Raw genomic sequence first — 23,973 nt, 5'->3', positions numbered from 1 at the left:
TTGCACAAAGCTTGCACGGAGGTAAGATGAAGTCCAGCCTAGGGGGAGCGTTTGTTCCAATTTGTTTTGCAGGAAGGTTAGACTTCAATGACAAATCCTGGTTTGCATTTGCGGCGGTTGGTGATACATCTTCCCCTTTACCAATCATTTGTTCCACATCTTTTCCACCCCACAAAAAGTCCTAAAGAGAGAGTAGATTTGTTGCGACAGAACGCTTTAATCCACTTTCACTGGGCAATTTCTGGGATGTGATCGAATCCCTCTTTGCAAAGGACTGATAGCCTGGAGGTAATCCTAGAGGAGGCGAAGAACAAAGAAGGAAACGGCAGTGGAGATCTCCAGCTCAAAGTGGAAAAGAGGCAGAAGAAGAACCTGCAGCCTTCTCTCACACGTGATCCCACCTCTCTCCTTCCTGCTGTAGACTCTGAAAAGCAAACTCTAAAACACCCAAGTGTAACATCCACAGTTGCAACCGCTTCTTGTCCACATCTGTGATTTTTCCAAGCTGCAGCTGCCTCCCTCTACCTCTCTTGACTTGACAATGACGTCCAGACAGGAGGAGGAAGGTCTTTAAAATAAGGGAGGGAGGATAGATGGGAAAGAGGGGGGTGGGAATCATAGGGAAGCTACAGCAGAGGAGGAGGCAGGGAATTCACTCCCCCCCCCCCCCCGCTGTTTCTGAGGTTGAAATTTCTAAAGCTGATGGAGCGTCTACGAGATGTAATAGGAAGCGAACATGGGCTTCACACACAAAAGCACTGGAACTCCTCCAAAGAAAGCACGTCTCCCCTTCCCCTTATTAGTAACTTTCCAGAAAGTAGTAAATAACATTTAAAACAGCCTTTCCTTTCACAGAAGGTTTTTTGCTTGTAGATGGCTGTTTTATTGCACTGGTTTTTGGCGTTTTGGCTTTTTTGTTTTTTAACCACTTCAGCTTCTTTGGTTTAGCCCAGTCACTCTGCTGCGGATGTTTTTTCATTTCTTTTTCTACCCTGTGGTTTTGCAGCATTTTAATGTATCTTTGATTTTGTAAGTGATGCTTGAAGTAGTTAATCTGGGGTTGGATTTTTCTGTGGGCCCCTTTCCGCTGTTTGTGAGAAAGGGCAAGGTACAAATGTTTTTTAAACAAGGAAGGAACTGAACAGACCTGACTGCAGCGGAACCCAGGGTTCAAACCTGTTCTCTGTCAAAACCTGAACGCAGCAAAATCACACTTCAAAACGACCTTGACAGATTAGAGAACTGGGCCAAAACAAACAAGATGAATTTTAACAGGGAGAAATGTAAAGTATTGCACTTGGGCAAAAAAAATGAGAGGCACAAATACAAGATGGGTGACACCTGGCTTGAGAGCAGTACATGTGAAAAGGATCTAGGAGTCTTGGTTGACCACAAACTTAACATGAGCCAACAGTGTGACGCGGCAGCTAAAAAAGCCAATGCAATTCTGGGCTGCATCAATAGGAGTATAGCATCTAGATCAAGGGAAGTTATAGTGCCACTGTATTCTGCTCTGGTCAGACCTCACCTGGAGTACTGTGTCCAGTTCTGGGCACCACAGTTCAAGAAGGACACTGACAAACTAGAACGTGTACAGAGGAGGGCAACCAAAATGGTCAAAGGCCTGGAAACAATGCCTTATGAGGATCGGCTAAGGGAGCTGGGCATGTTTAGCCTGGAGCTGGGCATGTTTAGCCTGGAGAAGAGGAGGTTAAGGGGTGATATGATAGCCATGTTCAAATATATAAAAGGATGTCACATAGAGGAGGGAGAAAGGTTGTTTTCTGCTGCTCCAGAGAAGCGGACACGGAGCAATGGATACAAACTACAAGAAAGAAGATTCCACCTAAACATTAGGAAGAACTTCCTGACAGTAAGAGCTGTTCGACAGTGGAATTTGCTGCCAAGGAGTGTGGTGGAGTCTCCTTCTTTGGAGGTCTTTAAGCAGAGGCTTGACAACCATATGTCAGGAGTGCTCTGATGGTGTTTCCTGCTTGGCAGGGGGTTGGACTCGATGACCCTTGTGGTCTCTTCCAACTCTATGATTCTATGATTCTATGATTCTAAATCTGCAGATTGACTATGTAGACGGGAAGCCTCTTGGATATTTTGTTTGCTGATGCTCCTTGGACCCAATATGTCCAAGCCCCCTTTTACTCAGGGTATATGTTCCAAGGTGCTGCACATTTAAGCGAAATCTTGTATATTTGAAGAATTAAATGACCTCGGTCCAGTATACCTGAAGGAGCGTCTCCACCCCCATCATTCTGCCCGGACACTGAGGTCCAGTGCCGAGGGCCTTCTGGCAGTTCCCTCGCTGCAAGAAGCCAAGTTACAGGGAACCAGGCAAAGGGCCTTCTCAGTAGTGGCGCCTGCCCTGTGGAACGCCCTCCCACCAGACGTCAAAGAGAAAAACAACTACCAGACATTTAGAAGACATCTGAAGGCAGCCCTGTTTAGGGAAGCTTTTAATGCTTAATAGATTATTGTATTTTAGTGTTTTGTTGGAAGCCACCCAGAGTGGCTGGGGAAACCCAGCCAGATGGGCGGGGTATAAATAATAAATTATCATTATTATTATTACTAGTGAAGAAGCCTGCAAACACTCCTTTCTGCCCCTTCCCCCTTCCAACCCTTTTTGTGACTTTTTTGTGACATTATCGGGTCACTTCCGGGTTTGGTATGATGCATGTGTGTGCAGTCACACACATATTGAATGCACATAGATGGGGGTTGTCATCTGTATAGCACTTATGGAACATTTGCTGTTACTTCCATTGATTATATATTGGTAATTCTTTATTGTGGTTGAACTGTTTAATTATTTGCTGATGTTTCATTTTACTCTTTACTATTAGATTCTGATGGATCTTTGAATGTTGCTATGTTTGATAAAAGTTGTTTATTTTAAAGATATTGTGACTTTTATATTGGGTCAGATGGTTACTATTAATGTTTGATGTTTTATTATGTTTATGTCTTGGAAGCTGCCCAAAGGGGCTTGGGCATCCCAGCCAGATGGGCAGGGTATAAATATTAAATTATTATTATTATTATTATTATTATTATTATTATTATTATTATTATATCATTTGCGTTATTAAGAGTAGTGACGTAATCTCCCATCTCAGCCACAGCAGCCACAAGGGAGAAATAATCTTAACACTTGTTAAGGAAATGCCAAAACTTTGGGTTTCCCAAATAAGTTAGGAACTGGTCTTGTGGATAAGGGATGCCAGATCCTGCCCCACTTTGTGGGTGCCCGACATGGGCCTGTGACACGCACGGCACGTGTGTGATGTCACACAGTAGGAGGAGGCCCAACTAAGTCCGTCATGGCCATGGGAAGGCCCAGCAAAGTCCATTGTGGCCTCCAGAAGGCCTGTTGCAGTCAGAGGCTTCCCACCACTGCTATAAATTAATACGTAGCAATGAAAACAGAGTTTAGACAGGAAACATATTTTCCTGTTGCATGTTAGTAACAGTTCCTCATTTTCCTCCTAAAGTGATGGTGGTTTTGGTCTCTGTAAACATTTGGAAAATGTCCCAACATTGAATAGAACAATATTTCTTTAGTTCCCTCTAAGGTCCTTCTTGGAAAAGCTGCTGTGACCCTACTGTTGCTCACCCTTTTGGTTTTGAGAACTGGGAAGAGAATGGGTGTAGTATTGTTCAAGGCAGGCTTCCTCAACCTTGGCCCTCCGGATGTTTTGAGACTACAATTCCCATCATCCCTGACCACTGGTCCTGCTAGCTAGGGATCATGGGAGTTGTGGGCCAAAGACATCTGGATGGCTGAGGTTGAGGAAGCCTGGTTTAAGGCTCCTTCCTCGTTCTGAGAAGTGTTTCTCTTTTCTTCTGCAAAACTCCCCAGTTGCATAAGAATCAGAGATGATAACCTACAGTCAGTGTACCAAGAGTTTTAGAACAAATTTTTGAATTTGGAGAGGTAGTAGGCTTCGGACTTGACAAAAATAAGACAAAAACAAGGCAACAGAGGACTATTGCCCTTATTTCCTGTTTGCAGGCTTCCCATGGGCATCTGATTTTCCTCCAGAGATGAGTCATAATTTTCTTGAGTGAGGGGTAGCCCCACAGTTTGATTACCTCTGGGCCAAGGGTAGACAACATAATGCCCTCCAGATGTTGCTGGCCTCCAACTCGCATCATCTTTGATTGTTGGCCAGGTTGGCTGGCTACAGCTGAAGGGTTTTGAAGTTGTTGTGTAGACACTCGATTCACCTTGAGCTCCTTATTCTGGAGAGTAATCTCTGATCTCATGAGAGCGAGAGAGCCCTCCAAACACCATCCAGAGCACAGCAATATTTATATATTGCTGATCGCACAAAGCACAGAGACTTCCTCAAATATAACATGGAAAGTTTGAAGCAATATTTCAGCATGTTCCAAAATAGATGCTTGTCCTTTAAATTCAGCTTGCATAGCAGTTTCTGCTGCTGTTACTGGCAGTTGGGGGTAAAACATGCTAGAATATTTTTGCGGAACTTTTATTTGTAGCTAAGCAGTACATGGATTATCAAACACCATCCTTACCATCCAGTCCGTGTTACTTTCACTTCTCTGATTGACTAAGGCTAGGTTCAATATTCTTGATCCTTAATCCCGAGCCAAACTTTATTGATTTCTCTAACAAAGTCTAGCAATATCTGGAGGTATAGGAGCCAACTCCTAAGGGCCAAAGTCCGTTTGACACCCCCCCCCCCATAAAATATCTGAGGGAGCTGCCTCCCCCCCCCCAAGTTGATGGGCATTGCCATTCAAATGGTGTGTGCTACCTAAAGCGTATGTAATAATACTCTGCTAACCCAGAAATAGTACCTCGGGTTAAGAACTTTGCTTCAAGATGAGAACAAATATTGTGCTCCGGCGGTGTGGCGGTAGCAGGAGGCCCCATTAGCTAAAGTGGTGCTTCAGATTAAGACAGTTTCAGGTTAAGAATGGACCTCTGGAATGAATTAAGTACTTAACCCAAGGTACCGCTGTACTTGATGATTTCATTGGTTTAGTCTCTTTGTAAACATCTTTGAGGGTGATGTTTCCCTTTCTTCCAATCACATTGTATATAAATTTTACGAAATAAATAAATTCCATCCAGTTATGCCCCTGACCACTGTTGGCATGCCCTGCACCAAAAAAAGTTTGTTTATAAGGAAATGTGGCTTTCAGACTGAAAAGGTTTTCCCCCACCTTGCTGAATCTGATCACCACACAAGTTCCTGCTGACACAAGCAAGGAAGTGATCACACCTTGAGCTCCTGAAGGAGTGCCTCACTCTGAAAATGCAAGTCTTGTACCAGTGGGCACCAGAGCCTGACCCTCCTGTTTGTCTTCATTTTTCAGGGCGCTTCTCAGGGTGCTGTTTCCAGACTTTTTCCAGTCAAAATGTTCCTCAAATGCACCAAGGTGCTGGATTCTTCAGAGCTGCTTCTCTGCAGGCAGACTTTGTCGCAAAGCAACAGGGCAGCCACTGCAAATGAGAGAATTTATAATATTCAAAGGGCACAGCCCTGTAATCACAATACAGTCATTGTTGTCGTTTAGTCGTTCAGTCGTGTCCGACTCTTCGTGACCCCATGGACCAGAGCACGCCAGGCCCTCCTGTCTTCCAATGCCACCCGCAGTTTGGTCAGGTTCATGTTCGTAGCTTCGAGAACACTGTCTAACCATCTCATCCTCTGTCGTCCCCTTCTCCTTGTGCCCTCCATCTTTCCCAACATCAGGGTCTTTTCCAGTGAGTCTTCTCTTCTCATGAGATGGCCAAAGTATTGGGGCCTCAGCTTCACGATCTGTCCTTCCAATGAGCACTCAGGGCTGATTTCCTTAAGAATGGATGCGTTTGATCTTCTTGCAGTCCATGGGACTCTCAAGTGTCTTCTCCAGCACCATAATTCAAAAGCGTCAATTCTTCGGCGATCAGCCTTCTTTATGGTCCAGGATACAGTCATACCTCGAGTTGAATGTGCTTCGGGTTGAGCACGTTCGAGTTGTGCTCTGCGGCAACCCGGAAGTAACGGAGCGTGTTACTTCCTGGTTTCGTCGCTCGCACATGCGCAGACGCTCAAAATGACATCACGCAGAAGCGGCGAAATGCGACCTGTGAATGTGCAGACGCGCCGTCACATCTTGCGTTCCATTCGGAATGCGAACGGGGCTCCGGAACGGATCCCATTCGCATGCCGAGGTACCACTGTACTAATATATCAAATGATACCTGAGGTACAGGAATTGATTCCTATTTTCTTGCAGATTGACCACACAGGTGCATAATTTCAATTTACCTTATACAAGGTGATAAGCAGGCAGAAATATTATTTAGCTACCTCTTTTCTGACTGACTCCATTCTACTGGTTCTAAGCCAATTCATTTTGGGGTCTTTGTCCACAGGAAACATGTTGACCTTTCAAAATGTCCTGCCTTGCCCTCCAGCGGTTTTATGACAAGCCAAGAGAGTTGTGTGCATCTTTGAGTGCTGCCTCCCAATGGTGATTAATGATCTGTTGCATTCTTGGAGAGTTTCCAGCCTTCCCCAATATGGTGCTGTTCCGTTATTGTTTGACTCATCCCCCCTGACCATTGGCCGTGCTGGTTGGGATTGTTGGAGTCCAATAACATCTGGAGGGCACAAGGCTGAGGAAGGCTGCACTGTTAGGTGAGAGGTGAAGGAATGTCAGGGACTGTGCTGAGGAGGGCTGCACTGAGGAGGAATGGTGGGGGAGTATAGATTTGGAACAGTAGTTTGCAGAGGGGCAAAGATCAGAAGGCAGAATCTGGGAAATGCTGGATGGGGAACAACTAGGAGATGAAACACTGGAAGAGAGAGGGTTAACAGATTCACAGTCATTAGACGGCATTCTTCTTCTCTCCCCAAGGTTGAGAAGAGCTCAGAAAATCTCAGAACAGAAAGCGCAGAGGGTACAAGCTCAGATTACAATATGCAGAAGTAGATTAATAGAGACAGAGGTGGTGTAAACCTTAATTGGGAGCACCACCATTCTAGGAGATGTGTCCTTTGTTCTTTCACTGTGATTATTAAAGATTCTAACTGGTAAGATGTTCCTTTTGTCTGATCCTTTCTTTCCTGCCATGGGGGAGGAAGCCAATTCCCCGAAGCCTGACAAGGAACTTGGAAGCTTACCAATGTACCTGGTGATTGGTCAGCTATGGGTCAAGGGTATCCCTGTACACTGGATGGTATTTACCTGATGTGGGTGACCCTGGTGGGCTTCACTGGCAGTGGTACACATGATAGGCAACAGTAGCACTTCAAGCAGCGTCAAGCAGCTTGGGCAGACAACTAAAATTTCCCACAAATCACTGGGTTGAGGCATGATGCCTCAGAAGCATTGTGGGAAATTTAAACAGCAGCTCTCAGCATCCCCCCCAGCCACCCTACCTAGAATTACTTGCGAGTGGCAGGATGCAACATGCTCCAAAAGTATTTCTTCTCTCTCTGGATTTGGCTTCTTCCACCACCTCTTTGATTCCATTCTCTGATTGGCTCAGAAACCTGGAATATGATTGGCCTTCTGCCTCCTGGTGCTTCTCGAATCTCTACAACAGGGGGTCCTAAGCTGTGGTCCATGGACCTGCCATGGTCTGTGAGTTTCATTCAGGTGGCATGACTTTGAAAATACAATTAAGAATCATACAGTGTTTGCCACAGCACTTTACAATTGCTACAACGGATTAAAAAACCATGGCCATCAGTAATTTTCAAGAAGTCCAGCCACTGCTCTAGAGAGCATGGGGTGGGGTGAAACTATGAAAGAATTACTAAATTTAAGAAATAGAAACATACTTGTGAGCAAGGATGGATCCTGCAGCTCTGAGCTGGGTGGAACGTAAGGTGCGCATAAACCAGGGGTCCCCAAACTAAGGTCCACGGGCTGGATAAGGCCCGAGGGCCTTGTTTTTCTGGCCCGCAGCAACCCCCGCCACCTGCTGCTGCCACCTGCTCTTACCGGCACTGTGCTGCGCACTTCCGGGTCGGAGGAGCACCGGAAATAGCTTGTGCACATGTGCAAGTGTTATTTGGGCATGCGCATGTGCAAGCGTTATTTTTGCATGCACAACCATTATTTCTGGTGCACATCTGGGTCGGCGGAGGCCCATACACATGCACACACACTATTTCCAATGCTCCTCCAACCTGGAACTGTACCAGAAATAGCGTGTGCACATACATATGGGCACACACTCCCCCGCCCTCCGGCCCGCCGCGCGATCGATGCTAGAGACACCACCCTGAGGCATGGTAAGTTTGCTGACCCCTGGCATAAACTGATAACAACATGCAACCAATCAGCTACAACCAGCCATGCCCTGGCACCCGCTGATCTTTCGTTCCACTGGCAAAAATGAGAGACCTATCCACGGGACACTAACACAAAAACTCATACACTATGTAAGGAAACGAAAGTTTACTGTTGCTCCTCCTCCTTTCTTTTTCATCCTCCCCCCCCCCCCAATTTCTCTTTTCTCCACAACTCCACATTATGAACTTATATAATTTCCCCAAGTTGTAACGATAACTTCTCCAACTGAATGGCATAATTCAATTCACTACAATTTGAAAACAGAGACACTGAATACTACTGTTGTTACTCACGAAAACCTTTCATGAATACTGAATACTACTGTTTTCATTCAGTGAATACAATGAATACTACTGTTGTTACTCATGAAAATCTTTTAATAGAAACAAATTGGGCAGGGGAAGAGGCACCCTAGATTAAACTACATAAGGTCTAGTTGACAAGAACACAGAGACTCTGGCAGTTTATCTCAAGGTGTGCTTAGCTCCAAAGGAAGCCTGTTGAGCAAGCAGGGAGCAAGGGGGGGGGGGAAAGCTTTGCTATTGTGAGTATCTTTTTGTGCTACGTTATGCTATATACTTAGTAGCAAGAGACGTGTGTTTTAGCTATTGCTGGCCCACATGCCCTATTTGCATTGGTGAGAGTAAGTTAGAGAGTAAGCTCTGAGGTTTTTGTTTTTACAAGCAAGCGGTATAAAGATCTTACAAGACAAGTGGAGTGGAGGACTCCCTGGTCCTGAATGGGGTAACTGTGCCCCTGAAGGACCAGGTGCGCAGCCTGGGAGCCATTTTGGACTCACAGCTGTCCATGGAGGCGCAGGTTAATTCTGTGTCCAGGTCGGCTGTCTATCAGCTCCATCTCGTACATAGGCTGAGTCCCTACCTGCTTGTGGACTGTCTCACCAAAGTGGTGCATGCTCTAGTTCTCTCCCGCTTGGACTACTGCAATGTGCTCTACGTGGGACAACCTTTGAAGCTGGCCTAGAAACTACAACTAATCCAGAATGCGGCAGCTAGACTGGTGACTGGGAGTGGCTGCTGAGACCATATCACACCAGTCCTGAAAGACCTACATTGGCTCCCCGTATATTTCTGAGCATAATTCAAAGTGTTGATGTTGACCTTTTAAAGCCCTAAACCAGGTGTAATGGTTGCTCATGCGTAAGTTGCCGCCACTCCTGGCTAGGTTACCTGGTTGAACCCATTCTGTCAGGACAGCCTCAAGTTTCGTGGCTGCCTCAGTCGCTGGCAGAATCCGTCAGTGGGCGTTTCTTGAACCTCTTCCAGCATAAAAGCTGTTTGACGCTCAGTCTCCTCCTAGTCTCCCTGTGCGAAAGTCTTCTTCGCAGAGAGGGTGTGGGCAGCGGAGTACCCGTACTTTCTTCGCTGGTCTCCGGCGAGGAGTCCTGGAGCCACCTCTCTGATTCCCCCATCTGCCCCCCTTCTCCACTGGTGTTACGCTGATTTCCTTCTCCAGCGGATGAGCTGCCTCTCTCCCTAATGGGACCCTCTCCGGCATCCCTCTGGAGCCTTCTCTCCGCCTCCAGCTCTGATGGCAGTTCCCTGACACCAGGGCTCGGCAAACTTTTTCAGCAGGGGGCCAGTTGACTGGCCCCCCACAAGGTCAAGGAACAGACTATATTTTGGGGGAAAAGTATGAATGAATTCCTATGCACATTATGTGTTATAGCTAATGACTTGCAGTTCAAACCTCCTCATGTGTACAGTGGAAGTGGGCTGGATGCCAAAGCACTGTTGCTGTTGCAGCCAAGACAGATGTTCAACAGAACATCCAGTACATTTCCGAGCACAATTCAGCTGGACTTCTGAGAGATTCCTGCCCTGCTCCTGCACGCTCGCAATTAGGAGTGGGATCAGGCAGCTCAGCTTGGGAGAGCGAAGCCTCCACTCCACTTCTGAGAGATCCCCGCCTCCATTCCTGCTTGCACACAAGTAGGAGTGGGATTGGGCAGCTCAGCTGAGGAGTGCCTGGCTGCCTTCAGGTGCTGCAGGGGCTCTCAGCAACGATTCAGCCTGACTGCCTTCAGGGGGTTGCAGGGGATCTGAGGTGGAGGTGGGGGCTCCTTTAAACTTCTCCCTGGAGGGGAGTGCAGCTGCGAACCCCTCAATGGAAAGTGTGATGGAGCCTGCACCTCGGCAGTTGATGAGCCCCGATCCAGCTCTTGTTCCCATGCAGAAGTGTGGCACCCAAAACAGAAGTAAAATTACAATATAAAAAAACGACAAGATACATAATGAAATAAAGCTAGATCAAGCCTGATGTTTTCCTGCACAAACATTATTGAAACATTCTTAGTAGTGAGGTTGTGGTCGACGCAAGTTAAATCCTGTTAAGAGCTACCATCTACCCCAGTGGAGGCTGCGTTTGGACAGAGCACAATTTCTTTCAGGAACTGGCTGCTAATACACCATTTGGGAGTTCCCTCAGAACGAAATGTTCTTGCTGACAAGCATCTGTTGCTTCCACCTAAGCTGCTCATATTGTAACAAAACAAAGGGAGGGCTGAACTTAACAATAAGCCAGTTTTTCATAATGCAGAACTCAGGCCCCATCCAAACAACACATCTAAACAGTCCTGAACACAGGACTGTGGCAGTTTATCTCAAGGTGTGCTTAGCTCCGAAGGAAGCCTGTTGAGCAAGCAGGGAGCAAGGGGGGGGGGGGGCTTTGCTATTGTGAGTATCTTTTTGTGCTACATTGTGCTATATACTTAGTAGCAAGAGAAGTGTGCTTTAGCTATTGCTGGCCCACATGCCCTATTTGCATTGGTGAGAGTAAGTTAGCTCTGAGGTTGTTTTTGTTTTTACAAGCAAGCGGTATAAAGATCTTACAAGACAAGTGGAGTAGAGTGGAGGACTCACTGGTCCTGAATGGGGTAACTGTGCCCCTGAAGGACCAGGTGCGCAGCCTGGGAGTCATTTTGGACTCACAGCTGTCCATGGAGGCACAGGTTAATACTGTGTCCAGGTCGGCTGTTTACCAGCTCCATCTGGTACGCAGGCTGAGACCCTACCTGCCCGTGGACTGTCTCACCAAAGTGGTGCATGCTCTAGTTCTCTCCCGCTTGGACTACTGCAATGTGCTCTACGTGGGACAACCTTTGAAGCTGGCCTGGGAACTGCAACTCATCCAGAATGCGGCAGCTAGACTGGTGACTGGGAGTGGCTGCCGAGACCATATCACATCAGTCCTGAAAGACCTGCATTGGCTCCCCGTACATTTCTGAGCACAATTCAAAGTGTTGATGCTGACCTTTTAAAGCTCTAAACCAGGGGTCGGCAAATTTTTTCAGCAGGGGGCCAGTTGACTGTTCCTTGACCTTGTGGGGGGCCAGACTATATTTTGGAAAAAAAGTATGAATGAATTTGTATGCACATTATGTGTTATAGCTAATGACTTGTAGTTCAAACCTCCTCATGGGCACAGTGGAAGTGGGCTGGATGCCAAAGCACTGTCGCTGTTGCAGCCAAGACGGATGTTCAACAGAACATCCCGTACGTTTCCGAGCACAATTCAGCTGGACTTCTGAGAGATCCCCGCCCTGCTCCGGCACGCTCGCAATTAGGAGTGGGATCAGGCAGCTCAGCTTGGGAGAGCGAAGCCTCCACTCCACTTCTGAGAGATCCCCGCCTCCATTCTTGCTTGCACGTAAGTAGGAGCCGGATCGGGCAGCTCAGCTGAGGAGCGCCTGGCTGCCTTCAGGTGCTCTCAGCAACTATTCAGCCTGACTGCCTTCAAGGGGTTGCAGAGAATCTGAGGTTGAGGTGGGGGCTCCTTTAAACTTCTCCCTTGAGGGGAGTGCAGATGTGAACCCCTCAATGGAAAGTGTGACAGAGCCTGCAGCTCACCAGTTCTTGTTCCCATGCAGGAGTGTGGCACCCAAAACAGAAGTATAATTACGACATAAAAAACACACAAGATACATAATAAAATAAAGCTAGCTCAAGCCTGAGGCACAAACATTATTGAAACATTCTTAGTAGCGAGGTTGTGGTCGAGGCTGGGTTTGGGCAGAGCACAATTTCTTTCAGGAACTGGCTGCTAATACACCATTTGGGAGTTTCCTCAGAACAAAATGTTCTTGCTGACAAGCATCTGTTGCTTCTGTCTAAGCTGCTCATATTGTAACAAAACAAAGGGAGGGCTGAACTTAACAATAAGCCAGTTTTTCATAATGCAAAACTCAGGCCCCATCCAAACAACACAACTAAACAGTCCTGGCTTCCCCCACAGAATTCTGGGAGCTGTTGTTTGTTAAAGGTGCTGAGCGTTGTTAGGAGACCACGGCTCCCCTTAAAGAACTACAGTTCCCAGAGTTCCCTGGGAAGAGCAGTTGTTAAACCACTCAGAGAAACATAGCTCCATGAGGGGAACATATGTCTCCTAGCAACTCTCAACACTCTTAATGAACTACAGTTCCCAGAATTCTCAGGGGGGGGGGTACTGCTTTAAATGTATAATGAAGATGGGGCCTCATTGGGCAGAAGCCCCTTGATAATGAGGAATAGGGATGGAAAGATTGATCTGTTTCCGTTTCTTTCTGTTTCTCATTTATCCAGCCTTCAGTTCTACACTTTTCTGTACCAATTCAGAATTTAGCAGTGTCAAAATACAGACCAACCCCCCTTTCCAGGAAACTGCCTGGCAGAGGAGCCCAATAAACGAGAGTTTTGTTTCTGGATTGCAGTGGGAGAAATGTAAGATAAAGAAAGAAAAAAAAGTTGAGTTCTGCAAGTAGTTTGCAAGCTGGAGAAAGGGGTGTCAGAGCAACGTGAGCAGGCAGCTTGAACCCAACATTACATCCTGGGACTCATTTTGGATTCACAGCTGTCCATGGAGGCGCAGGTCAATTCTGTGTCCAGGGCAGCTGTCTACCAACTCCATCTGGTACGCAGGCTGAGACCCTACCTGCCCAAGGACTGTCTCACCAGAGTGGTGCAAGCTCTAGTTCTCTCCCACTTAGACTACTGCAATGTGCTCTACGTGGGGCTACCTTTGAAGGTGTCCCGGAAACTGCAACTAATCCAGAATGCAGCAGCAAGACTGGTGACTGGGAGTGGCCGCCGAGACCATATAACACTGGTCCTGAAAGACCTACATTGGCTCCCAGTACGTTTCCGAGCACAATTCAAAGTGTTGGTGCTGACCTTTAAAGTCCTTAACAGCCTCGGCACTGTATACCTGAAGGAGCGTCTCCACCCCCACTGTTCAACCTGGACACTGAGGTCTAGTGTCGAGGGCCTTCTGGCGGTTCCCCCACTAAGAGAAGCAGAGTTACAGGGATACAGGCAGCAGCCTTCTCGATAGTGGCGCCTGTCCTGTGGAACACCCTCTCATCACACGTCAAGGCAATAAGCAACTATCTTACTTTTAGAAGCCATCTGAAGGCAGCCCTGTTTAGGGAAGTTTTTAATGTTTAATGCTGAATTGTGTTTTTAATGTTCTGTTGGGAGCCACCCAGAGTGGCTAGGGAGACCCTATAAACTATTATTATTATTATTATTATTATTATTATTATTATTATTATTATTATTTCCTGGTGTTCCTCAATTTTCTAATGTCCTTCTTACCCTGCAGTACCTATTGCATTATAGAACTGAGGCATGTTGTCCTGAATTTCATTCACACCAGTGGCCAGTGTCACTGGACAACATCACTATTCCATCACTCTTTCCACATGCACCCAGAAGGAACTTAGTGCAAATACACTGCCTCAAAGTTTGTCACATTACTCCCACAATTTCTCTGGATGCAGCATGAGAGGAAGGGACTGGGAAGGAAGGGGGCCAAGCAAAGCAGGGAAGCCCCGGGCAAAAAAAGAGAGAGGTACACTGTGCTGGCATGTACCCCCTCAAAAAGCCAAAGAAATTCTTCTAGCCAAAGAAATGTTGGCTGGCGTGACATGGCCCACCGTCACTGCAACATGATTTAAAAGCAAGGAATTCTGGTAGGTCTTGTGAGCTATCCATATTCAACAGTAAGATTTTGGCTCCCAGAAGTTCTCATAAAAAACAGAGGGGTCAGAGGGCAGATGTTTAAAAATCTGGAGTGAAGTATAGCAAAAACTCACAAAGAACTGGGTTTGTCCAAAAGTTGGCTGCAGTAGTAGTTGTTGCATATTTCTCAGATTGACTTGGATGTGACCCTCGGGTTTCTGGCAATGCTCAAAACGGGGATTGCATTGTAGTAAAACAGAGAAACATTTTCAGAGGAGGTTTCAATTCAGAGAATTTAGAGGCAGGGCGGAGAACAGAAAGCAGAAGCACTCACCCTTCTTGGAGCCAGGGGTTAAAAAGTGTGAAGACGGGCAAATCTTTTTCTAACTTCAGAACAGCACAGTGCATTTCCGGAGAGAAAGCTTGTGCACTAATAAGCTTTCCAGTTGTCATAAGCCGCCTCGTTTTTGTTACAGGAGACCCACGCAGCTACTCCTCTCTAAATTGCTGATCACAGGCCTAGGAGACTTCCAGAACAATGGAGACGCCACTGCCTGTCTGCTTCCTTTCAATCTTCATTGTGACAGGTGAGTAGGCTATGCTGAGAAACTTTTGAGGCTAACGGGTTTTCAAGTCGTCTAAGAATAAATAAATAAACTAAGACACAGATGTTTCCTCAACAGAGCAAGCTCAGAATTAAACAAGGCTTCATATACGGCACACACTGAAAACACAAAACTTCACTGAGGGCATCCCCAGAACTGAGAACTGTAACTCCATGAGGAGTAAACTACAGTTCTGAGGATTTGGCATTGGGGATTCAGTACACAAAGTGTTCTTTAAATATCTGGTGGGTACGCAGCTGGAGATAATTTAGTTCTGAATGAGTTAGCTGATTAGTATTTGTGCCAGTATATTGCAATGGGGATAGGTATTGGCACTATGTCACATGAAGGGGTGACTTCAGGTTTGCCTACACATTACATTGAATGTACAATCTCTCTTTCTCTCTATGAATAGTTGAGCTGTATACTTGTATTCATATGTCATGTTGAACAAGTGTGGACTTGGTCTGCCTGTGTACACAATGGTTGAGCTGCACAAATATAGAAGAACCACACAACCACTTGTATGGTACATAGAGATGGCATGTATCTTATGGTTACCAGGCATCCCAGTTTCCCAGGGACAGTTCCCGGATTTACAAATCTGTCCCTGGACAAAATCTGTCCCCGGAATGTCCCCGGATTTCATTTAATGTCCCCAGATTTCTATGTTAAGTGGTGTAGATTTATTAGTAGGGAATGAATGTTGCGTGATTGGTTCAACGGCACAAGACACATCATATGGGGACTTCCGGTGAGGCAAAATGGTGGGTGCCACAGCAGTGAGCAGCTCCTGAAGCCAGCCAGAGCCAACTGTGCTACCAGGCAGGCTCCGGGCTGCTGAGACGGTCACTGCCACTGCCGAGGGGGACTGGGGATATTTCTGGTACATTGCCTTCAAATGATTGTGTAGGAGGTGGCTGATAAACTGATGCTGAAAACAATAATAGACTTTAGGTGACCCCCTTGAACGATTCTGGTTTGCATGTGAATGAGGTTCTCAGGATGGTTCTTCTGATTGGTATGTTTGCTCAGTTGTAGACCATCAAGACTAATTTCATATAGCAGAAGGTAACTGGTTTAGAACATTAGAAGTGCCTGCTGCTGGACCAGAGCAATAGTCCTCTTGATACTATCAGCCCTAGCATCCTTCTGGACTGCCTCTGATGGGTTTTCTTCTGTTGCATTTTGAAATGTCAAACTTTCTAAATTCCCCTGAAACAGAACTTGATGATGGGTGGTATTCAAACATTTAACAGTGATAAACACACATACACAACAAAGTAAACACAATCAGATTTAACTTTCTTATTTCCCCTGATTTTAGGGGCTTCTCTGGAATGCGAGACTTGTGCAGGCGTTGGGAATACCTGCAATGGACCTATGGAAACGTGCTCTCCTGGTTTTGACATGTGTGCTGTTACTCTGGCGGAGGCCAGACTGGGTAAGTGAATGGCACCACCAGGGTCCTGTGGACAGAGAATGGCTCCAAATACTTTCGCAGCTTCCTCTTCCATGGCCAGGCCCAGTTTCATCATTCACAGTAGCAGCTCTGCAGCGTAGTAGACCAACGCAACTGGGGCAATAGCTTTGGCTTGATTATCAGGAGTTTGTGTGCCCATCCTCCTCTTTTAGCACAGGGTTACCTTCCCCAATCCTAAAACAGGGAACTAAAAGCCGCTCCTTCAATTTGAGAGAAGTTAACATCATTGGTGGCCTAGACAGTATGAGGACCAGGACTTTCACACTGGTATTTATTATTATTTATCTAATTTATCTAATACCCTTCATCAGGAGACCACAGGGCAGTTTACAACACAGGACACATAATAAAAGGTCAATATCCCTACACATAAAAAGGCCTTAGATTGATTAACAACCAATATATAAAAGGATGTCACATAGAGGAGGGAGAAAGGTTGTTTTCTGCTGCTCCAGAGGAGCGGACACGGAGCAATGGATCCAAACTACAAGAAAGAAGATTCCACCTAAACATTAGGAAGAACTTCCTGACAGTAAGAGCTGTTTGACAGTGGAATTTGCTGCCAAGGAGTGTGGTGGAGTCTCCTTCTTTGGAGGTCTTTAAGCAGAGGCTTGACAACCATATGTCAGGAGTGCTCTGATGGTGTTTCCTGCATGGCAGGGGGTTGGACTCGATGGCCCTTGTGGTCTCTTCCAACTCTATGATTCTATGATTCTATGATTCAAAGTCCTGGTTAAAGAGGAATGTTTTCACCTGGTAGCTTCATTACCAGGTGAGCCGCCCTGGGGAGAGCAGTCCACAAATGGGGAGCCACAGGGATAAGTAGAGAAACAAATCTAGTTTGTAGTTGCTTTTGTAATTAGGCTACATTTGCAGCATATATTTAAGCACTTTAAACAGTTACAGGCTCTCTCCGCCCAAATAATTCTTTGCTAAGGATATGGAGAGTTGTTAGGAGACACCCTCCCTATTCTCCTTCCTCTGGGCTACAATTCCCAGAGTTGCCTGTGCAGAGGGATTGATTGTTAAATCGCTCTGGCAATTGTAGCTCTGTGAGGGGAATAGGGTCCCATAACAACTCTCAGCACCCTGAACAAAGTACAAGGGTATCATAGAGCTTCAGATGTATGCCCTGACAATAGTGCTGGTCTCACCCATGAAACAGTAGTAAAATCAAGTAATATCATATTATATCAAGTAAGAGTGCTCTGAAGACATACAGTAGGCTGGATCCAACGGTAGTCATTCAAAACAAAACCACCAGGATGCATCCAACTAAAATTCATGGCCCTATGGTAGTGATATCCAACCTCCCCACTCACTTAGAAGAGCCTGGATGAGAATAATAGAGGCTATAAAAGTCAATTTTCTGGAGCCCCAGTTCCATGCCACCAATTTCTAGCATCCCATCTGTAGTTATCCTTATGCCTCCCTCCATCCTTTGCCTGATTAGAATGTAGTTCGACCATCCCTTCAAGGAGCCAGGATGACTCTCTTCTTAATAACCTATTGCACCACCCTAATGCCTCATAAAAAAGCTCCAGCTAAAAGGATAGCACACTGGTCATCTGGGAAGGACCTCTGTCCTGGACCCTCAGTATCTTCTGCCACCAGCTGGACTTTCCCAACCTGGTGGCCTCTAGATGTTTTGGATTCCAGCTTCCATCAGCTCCAGTCATCAGGGTTGATGAGAGTTGAAGTTCAGAAATATCTGGAGGACACCAAGTGGTGGAAGACTGCAATAGCTTTGATCGACCAAGGAAAGTGAAATGATGACTGAAGCTGGAATCCAAAACATCTAGAGGCCACCAGGTTGGGAAAGTTATTGCTCAAGATACTGAGAAGTAGGGTCAACACCACTGTGATTCTTTTTCACACATCCTGTTCTTCTTTTAATGCTTTCAGGAATGAAGATGAACTCCGTTGTGAAACACTGCGTGCAATCCAAATCCTGCAAAGATGGCACCTCCATCATCAATTTGGGCAAGACAGGAGGACTACTGAGCCAAGTGTTTTGCTGCGTTGGAGCCGAGTGCAAGACAATGACCCCTACCTGTATGTTGCTGCCATGCTCCTCTTGCCTTTCCTCACTCTTATCTTACTTCTTTTCTTTTCTTTTCTTTTCTTTTCTTTACTTTACTTTTCTTAAACAGAAACAACAATCAAAACCTAATTCCTCTATTCCTTCACTCTCACAATGCTCCTGTTTAATCCAATGAACTCAATATTGGTGCATTTCATTTATTTATTTCTGTTCAATTTAATAATGGCAGAAGAACCCCCAAGTACAATTCCGTAGGGTGAGTTTTGGGATCATTCTTCTGCCCCTTGAGAATTGTATCCCTTATTCAAGAAGCAAGAGCCCCCTCAAGTCCAATTTTAAGGGTTGTCAACCTTTGGGGGCCAGTGGGCATACCTGGAAATTTTAGGAAGTGCCATGGATGACAGCCATAAATGGCTGCCATGGGGAGTGGAATGTCACAAAATGGCTGCCGTTGCACAAAATGGCAGCTTCATCACAAAGAGCAGATAAAGCAACAGACCACAGAATAGTGCAGATGTGTACCACCCACCATCCATGGGGGGGAAACAAACCACCTATAGCAGCTATCATTAGGTATATTCATAGAGAGAAACTCCTCACAAAGAAGTGAAGGCAAGGTGGTTGTCTGATCCTCGGATCCTATGACATGTCGCCATGTTTAAGGAGGCATGTTTAATGTAGGAGAGGCTGAGCCGGTACAAACAGGAACCATGCAAAAATCGCAAGTTCTGAAGAAGACATTTAAAGAGATTTTTTATGGGCCCCAAATGAGATACTGGCAGGCACATTGGAATGTGTGAGCCTCAGGTTGACAGCCCCTGCTGCATTTAAATTCAGCTTGCTGGTCATGAGCAAAGTGAGGACTGGTTTGGAAACAACCCTGTTCCCCCCTCAAATGTTCCGACCAACTAAAACAGAATTATAAAATGTCTGGTCAAACAAGTGTGTGACATTGTCTTCCTGATTATCTTGGTGCTGTTTTTCTGTCATCCCAAATGTATGCAGTGACACACACAAGAAGCAAACCAAATGGGAAGTTTTGCCCAGCCTGCTATGCTATGAACAGTGAATGTGAGGAGGAATGGGTTGAATGCAATGGAGAGGAAAACTACTGCCTTGATGTTTCCGGAACTACAGACCTAGGTACCTAAACACATATGTATATACAGAAGCAAATCTATCACAGAAACTCATACTGACCATTTTTGTTTCCCCATCCCAAACAGTATAGCACCCAGGATCTCAGGCATTGCCAACATTTTTGGACTTGCTTTAAAAAAAAAGGGGGGGGGATGAAAACTCAGAGTCTGGGAAACCTGACAGTAAGTGATACCTCTGATGAAACATTTCCACTGTCTTGCCCATACGCTACAGGTCGAAGGATCTCATATTTGGTCTAGGACACCTCAAAAGCCTCTTCTATCCCAGCTCACCACTGAGATCCTGTGGAGGAGAGTTGCTAGTTGTGCCCCATGATTCAGAAACCTGACTGAGGCTGGATCTACGTTGGTCTTCTAAATGCCATTGAATAAAACATTCTATAATGCTAAATGGGCAGTTTTCCATTGCCAGTGGCTCGCAGCTCTACAGCGCCCTCTGGTGTCACATTTTAATGATGCAGTTTTTTACGTTATAAGTGTAGATCTGCCCTGGCTTCAACTAAAAGTTGGGCATGTAGCGTTGCCCAGCGGTGGAGCAAGCCGATTGGGGCGGGGCCAGCTGTCTGCGGGGGTGGGGCCATCCGCCCAGGGGGCCTCTGAGGAGTCTGCCTGCCTCCTCCCACTCAGCCGCCCTACAGCTTAGGGGGAGGCGGCTGGTGGACTTTGGGGGGCAGCAAGGAGCCTGCAGGCACCCAAGCCACCGCGTCACTCCCAGGAGAGACACATGGCTTGGGCGTGCTGCAGGTCCCACGGTGAGTGCCGCCTGGCATTTTGTCACCCCCCCCAGTGGTGACACCTGGGTCAGCTCGCCCCCTTCCTCCCCCCCCCCTGGTATTGCCTAGTCCAGTACAGAATCAGCAGGCATTCTAACATGCAGAAGCCTTTTTAAAAAATGTCAGCAGTCCTACTTTTAAGATGAGCTAGCCATTTCTTAACTGTTATGAACTGGATTTTGGTATGGGGAGATGCCCGGTAGCATTTTGACGAGGTTGGCATCAGGCGGATGTGGCGACAAGCCTTGCAAGCGTGAACAGCACTGAGTCCACAAGAAAATGTGACGTGGAAGTTAGGTGTGATAGCTTTGGTCCTCTCTGCCATGCCCAAAATCAGGAGAGATTGGACTTCTCTCAGTTCAATTTGTATCCCATCACCATAGGAAAGGGGTAGATGGCTATCACAGTGCATCACATATTGTTGACTGGCAATCTTCTGCAACCCTCTTTTTAGGAACATTAGCTGTTAAGACCACCATGAAGGGCTGCACGAACTCTCCAACCTGTGAGGAACTGAAAGAACATTCCGGCTCTATATCTGGGATCACTGTTACTTCCTCAAGCAGTTGCAGGCCAGCTGGCAACACCTCCGGAGGCCACAGAATCGTTCCAGGATCATTTGGACTCTTCCTTGCAGCCCTTGCTGGCTTCCAGTTTGTGATGCACCTCCCATGATTTTGCCCCCTAGGGTGTTTGGCTTGAGGAATTCCTTGCTGCCGCTTGCTTGCTTGCATATGCAGACTATAGGCTTTCCAGAGCTCTCACTGACCTCAGCAAACACCAGGGATAGGGCACCAAATATGGGCCTTCTAGGCCTCTCTATGTGGCCCTTTGCTCCCTAACCTTCTTGAGTGTTTTTGTCTGTCTGGAATGAACTTAGCTCAAATACAGCGGCAACACGTGGCTAATAAGTATGGTAAATGTATTATTAGTTGTCGTTAGAATATAATCCAAAATTTACAATTCATAAACATCGTTATATAATGTATGTATAAGTCCATAAACAAGAAATAATCAACATAATGAATTGCTGTCAGGGAACACCACGACGCAGGCAGAATCCCTTTCAATAGATAATGTCCAACAGTATTGTACTGGTGGTTGCTCCCGCGTGTAGAATTCAATAATGAATAGCAAACAAGCAGAACAGTGTTTCTGGATTAAATCAACTGTTTCGAAAATGAATCTTCATCAGCTAATAATAAAATTAAATACGTTACATACAATGTATGAAAACAAAAATAGTAGCGACCAACCTGAATATTAGATAATAAATAAAAAATGAACAAATGTGGAATACATACCAAATAATTTCTAATAAATTATCCATTCAGGTAAATGTGATACTTATAGACCAGCGCTCACTAACCAGTGTAGCCAACTGATGCTGGTAATACAGATGTATTGAACTTTTAAGGCTGTTTACAGGTGTATCAAATAACATGCAGTTAAAGGAGATTTAAAGCTACAGTGTATCAAATTTGGCATCACAATGCAAACTAAAACCATATGTCACAGACTTTAAATGAAATGGAATGAACTTAGGGCCTGATGGTGGATAGGGAAGGGTGAATAAGTATGTGCAGAGAAATTAACTGAATGTACTATGGTTCATACCCACTGCACTGCCCATTCTTGCCGCAGCTGATATGTGGTCCTCAGAAGGCTACCCAGAATGGAATATGACCCTTGGGCTGAGAAAGCTTCCCCACCAATTCTTTGGCTGACCACTTCTGGCCTCCAGCGATCACAGATAATGAAAAGGGTGGTTCTTGTTTTCAGGCTGTAACTGAGCAGTTATCTACCAGCGGTTCCTAAATATCAGGTATAGCTGTACCTTGGTTCTCAAAGAGAATGCATTCCAGGAGTCCATTGGACTCCCGGAATCATTTGAAAACCAAGGTATGGCTTCTGATTGGCTGCAGGAGCGTCCTGAAAATTGTTCAGAAACCGAAACACTCACTTCCAGGTTTCGCTCATTCTGGAGCCGGTTTGTTCGGGAGCCAAGGCATTTGAGATCCAAGGTATGACTGGACAATGCACATACCCAGTATTTTTGTTGGGGGGGGGGCAGGACTTTTGTTAGAGGGGCAGAGTCGACATGATTGGTCAGTTCGTTCAGTATTTCTATTATTTTACTTGAGGGGGGGCAGCTGCTCCCCTGCCCCCCCCCGTACTGAACCAGGAACTTTCTGCAAACAGTACATGTGCTCCATCATAGAGCTGCAACTCCACCCCCCCCCAGTTCTTCTCTACCTGCTGCTAACTGCACAAACTAAACTCACAAACTAGCAAATCAGCTGTTAACCTGTCAGACATTCCAGTGCAAAAAGCACACAGTTGGCATTTGATACTCATGTCCATTGGGAATCTAGGGGCAAATTCATCTCAGCCCTGTGCTCATCATGTTGTACCCAATGTAGTGTTAAATTTAACTCAGTGGTGCATTTCTTGCACTAGTGGGATGCTTTTGTGCAAAGGGAAAGATTGTTCTGCCAGAAGCTTCCACTAGCAATCTTGCTGCATTGGATTCCCTTGAACACATCCTTTAAGCTCCACCATCCTCTATCGCAATAGCTCTTGGCTACCTGGTGATTACTAAATACTGCCCATCGCTTTCCCCCTCCAGGCTGACTGTTTTTCCTGAGTGCGAATGTGGATTATTATTATTTCTGCTTTCTTTTGCATTTTAATGAGAAACCACACAATTTTCAATTCATGAGCCAGTGTGTTAACCAAAACAAATCTTTTTGAAATTTGTACTACCCTGAATTTTGCAATGCAGTTTTTCGCCCAAATTTATGTGCACAGCAATGCTTACATTAGGTGTGTGTGTGCATATATTACATATATTCATGGAAAAATGCCTTGTATTAGGGAAAATTGCTTGTAAAAAAAGGTGTATACTAGGGCAAACTACATACAAAAATGTATATATTGGTCAAAACTGCATACAAAAATGGCTATATTAGGAAAAGCTTTCATAATCAGGCAAATAAATTTGCATGTTTTTTGTTGTTGTTGCTGCTATAAATGCAAACTGCTATGGCAATGTGGAGAACAGAATTAAAGATTGGGAAAATGAGAAACAGATTGGCCTGCCACCTGCTTTTGTGGAAACCTCCCTCATGATTTAGAACTTTGGAGCTTGGAGTTTTTGGGCAGGAATATTGAGAAGGAAAAAATGCAACATTTTTGGTTTCCATCACGGTGTTCCGTTGAGCCAGAAGCGGTTTAGTCATGCTGGCCACATGACCCGGAAAGCTGTCTGCGGACAAACGCTGGCTGCCTCGGCCTGAAAGTGAGATAAGCGCCTCCACCCCAGAGTCACCTTTGACTGGACTTAACCATCCAGGGGTCCTTGACCTTTTTTTAAAAAACCAGTGGTTAAGTACACACCATATACCATATTTTTCGCCCTATAAGACGCACCAGACCATAAGACGCACCCAGTTTTTGGAGGAGGGAAACAAGAAAAAAAATATTCTGAATCTCAGAAGCCAGAACAACAAGAGGGATCGCTGTGCAACGAAAGCAGCAAACCCTCTTGCTGTTCTGGCTTCTGGGATAGCTGTGTAGCCTGCATTTCCTCCATAAGACGCACACACATTTCC

At 45.8% G+C, this 23,973-nt stretch overlaps 1 protein-coding gene across 2 annotated transcripts; it reads left to right on the top strand.

Moving 5' to 3' along the window:
- Positions 1–14,431: 14,431 nt before the first annotated feature.
- On the top strand, positions 14,432–23,450 carry LOC310684672 (phospholipase A2 inhibitor gamma subunit B-like). Of its 2 annotated transcripts, XR_014514782.1 has the most exons (6): positions 14,432–14,881; positions 16,227–16,343; positions 18,288–18,437; positions 19,432–19,569; positions 20,814–21,927; positions 23,171–23,450. XR_014514782.1 is itself a non-coding variant. In XM_083456135.1 (5 exons), the coding sequence occupies exons 1-5, from the start codon at positions 14,833–14,835 to the stop codon at positions 21,032–21,034; spliced, it is 675 nt and encodes a 224-aa protein (XP_083312261.1). In that variant the 5' UTR covers positions 14,432–14,832; the 3' UTR covers positions 21,035–23,450. The 2 variants fall into 2 exon arrangements, 1 of the variants encoding a protein (XP_083312261.1); XM_083456135.1 differs by having other exon boundaries at positions 20,814–23,450.
- The last annotated feature ends 523 nt before the right edge of the window (positions 23,451–23,973 follow it).

Source organism: Podarcis tiliguerta (assembly GCF_965153285.1).
Source record: "Podarcis tiliguerta genome assembly, chromosome: 8".
NCBI lineage: Eukaryota > Metazoa > Chordata > Lepidosauria > Squamata > Lacertidae > Podarcis > Podarcis tiliguerta.
Note: the sequence above shows the minus strand (reverse complement) of the source record. Positions and strands in the feature narration are given on the sequence as shown.

Bases quoted from the DNA above. Each gene is read 5' to 3' on its own strand.
- LOC310684672 (XM_083456135.1), top strand. From the start codon at position 14,833: ATGGAGACGCCACTGCCTGTCTGCTTCCTTTCAATCTTCATTGTGACA. The intron at 14,882-16,226 runs GTGAGTAGGCTA...CCCTGATTTTAG, and splicing joins TTCAATCTTCATTGTGACAG to GGGCTTCTCTGGAATGCGAG. The intron at 19,570-20,813 runs GTACCTAAACAC...CCCTCTTTTTAG, and splicing joins TTCCGGAACTACAGACCTAG to GAACATTAGCTGTTAAGACC.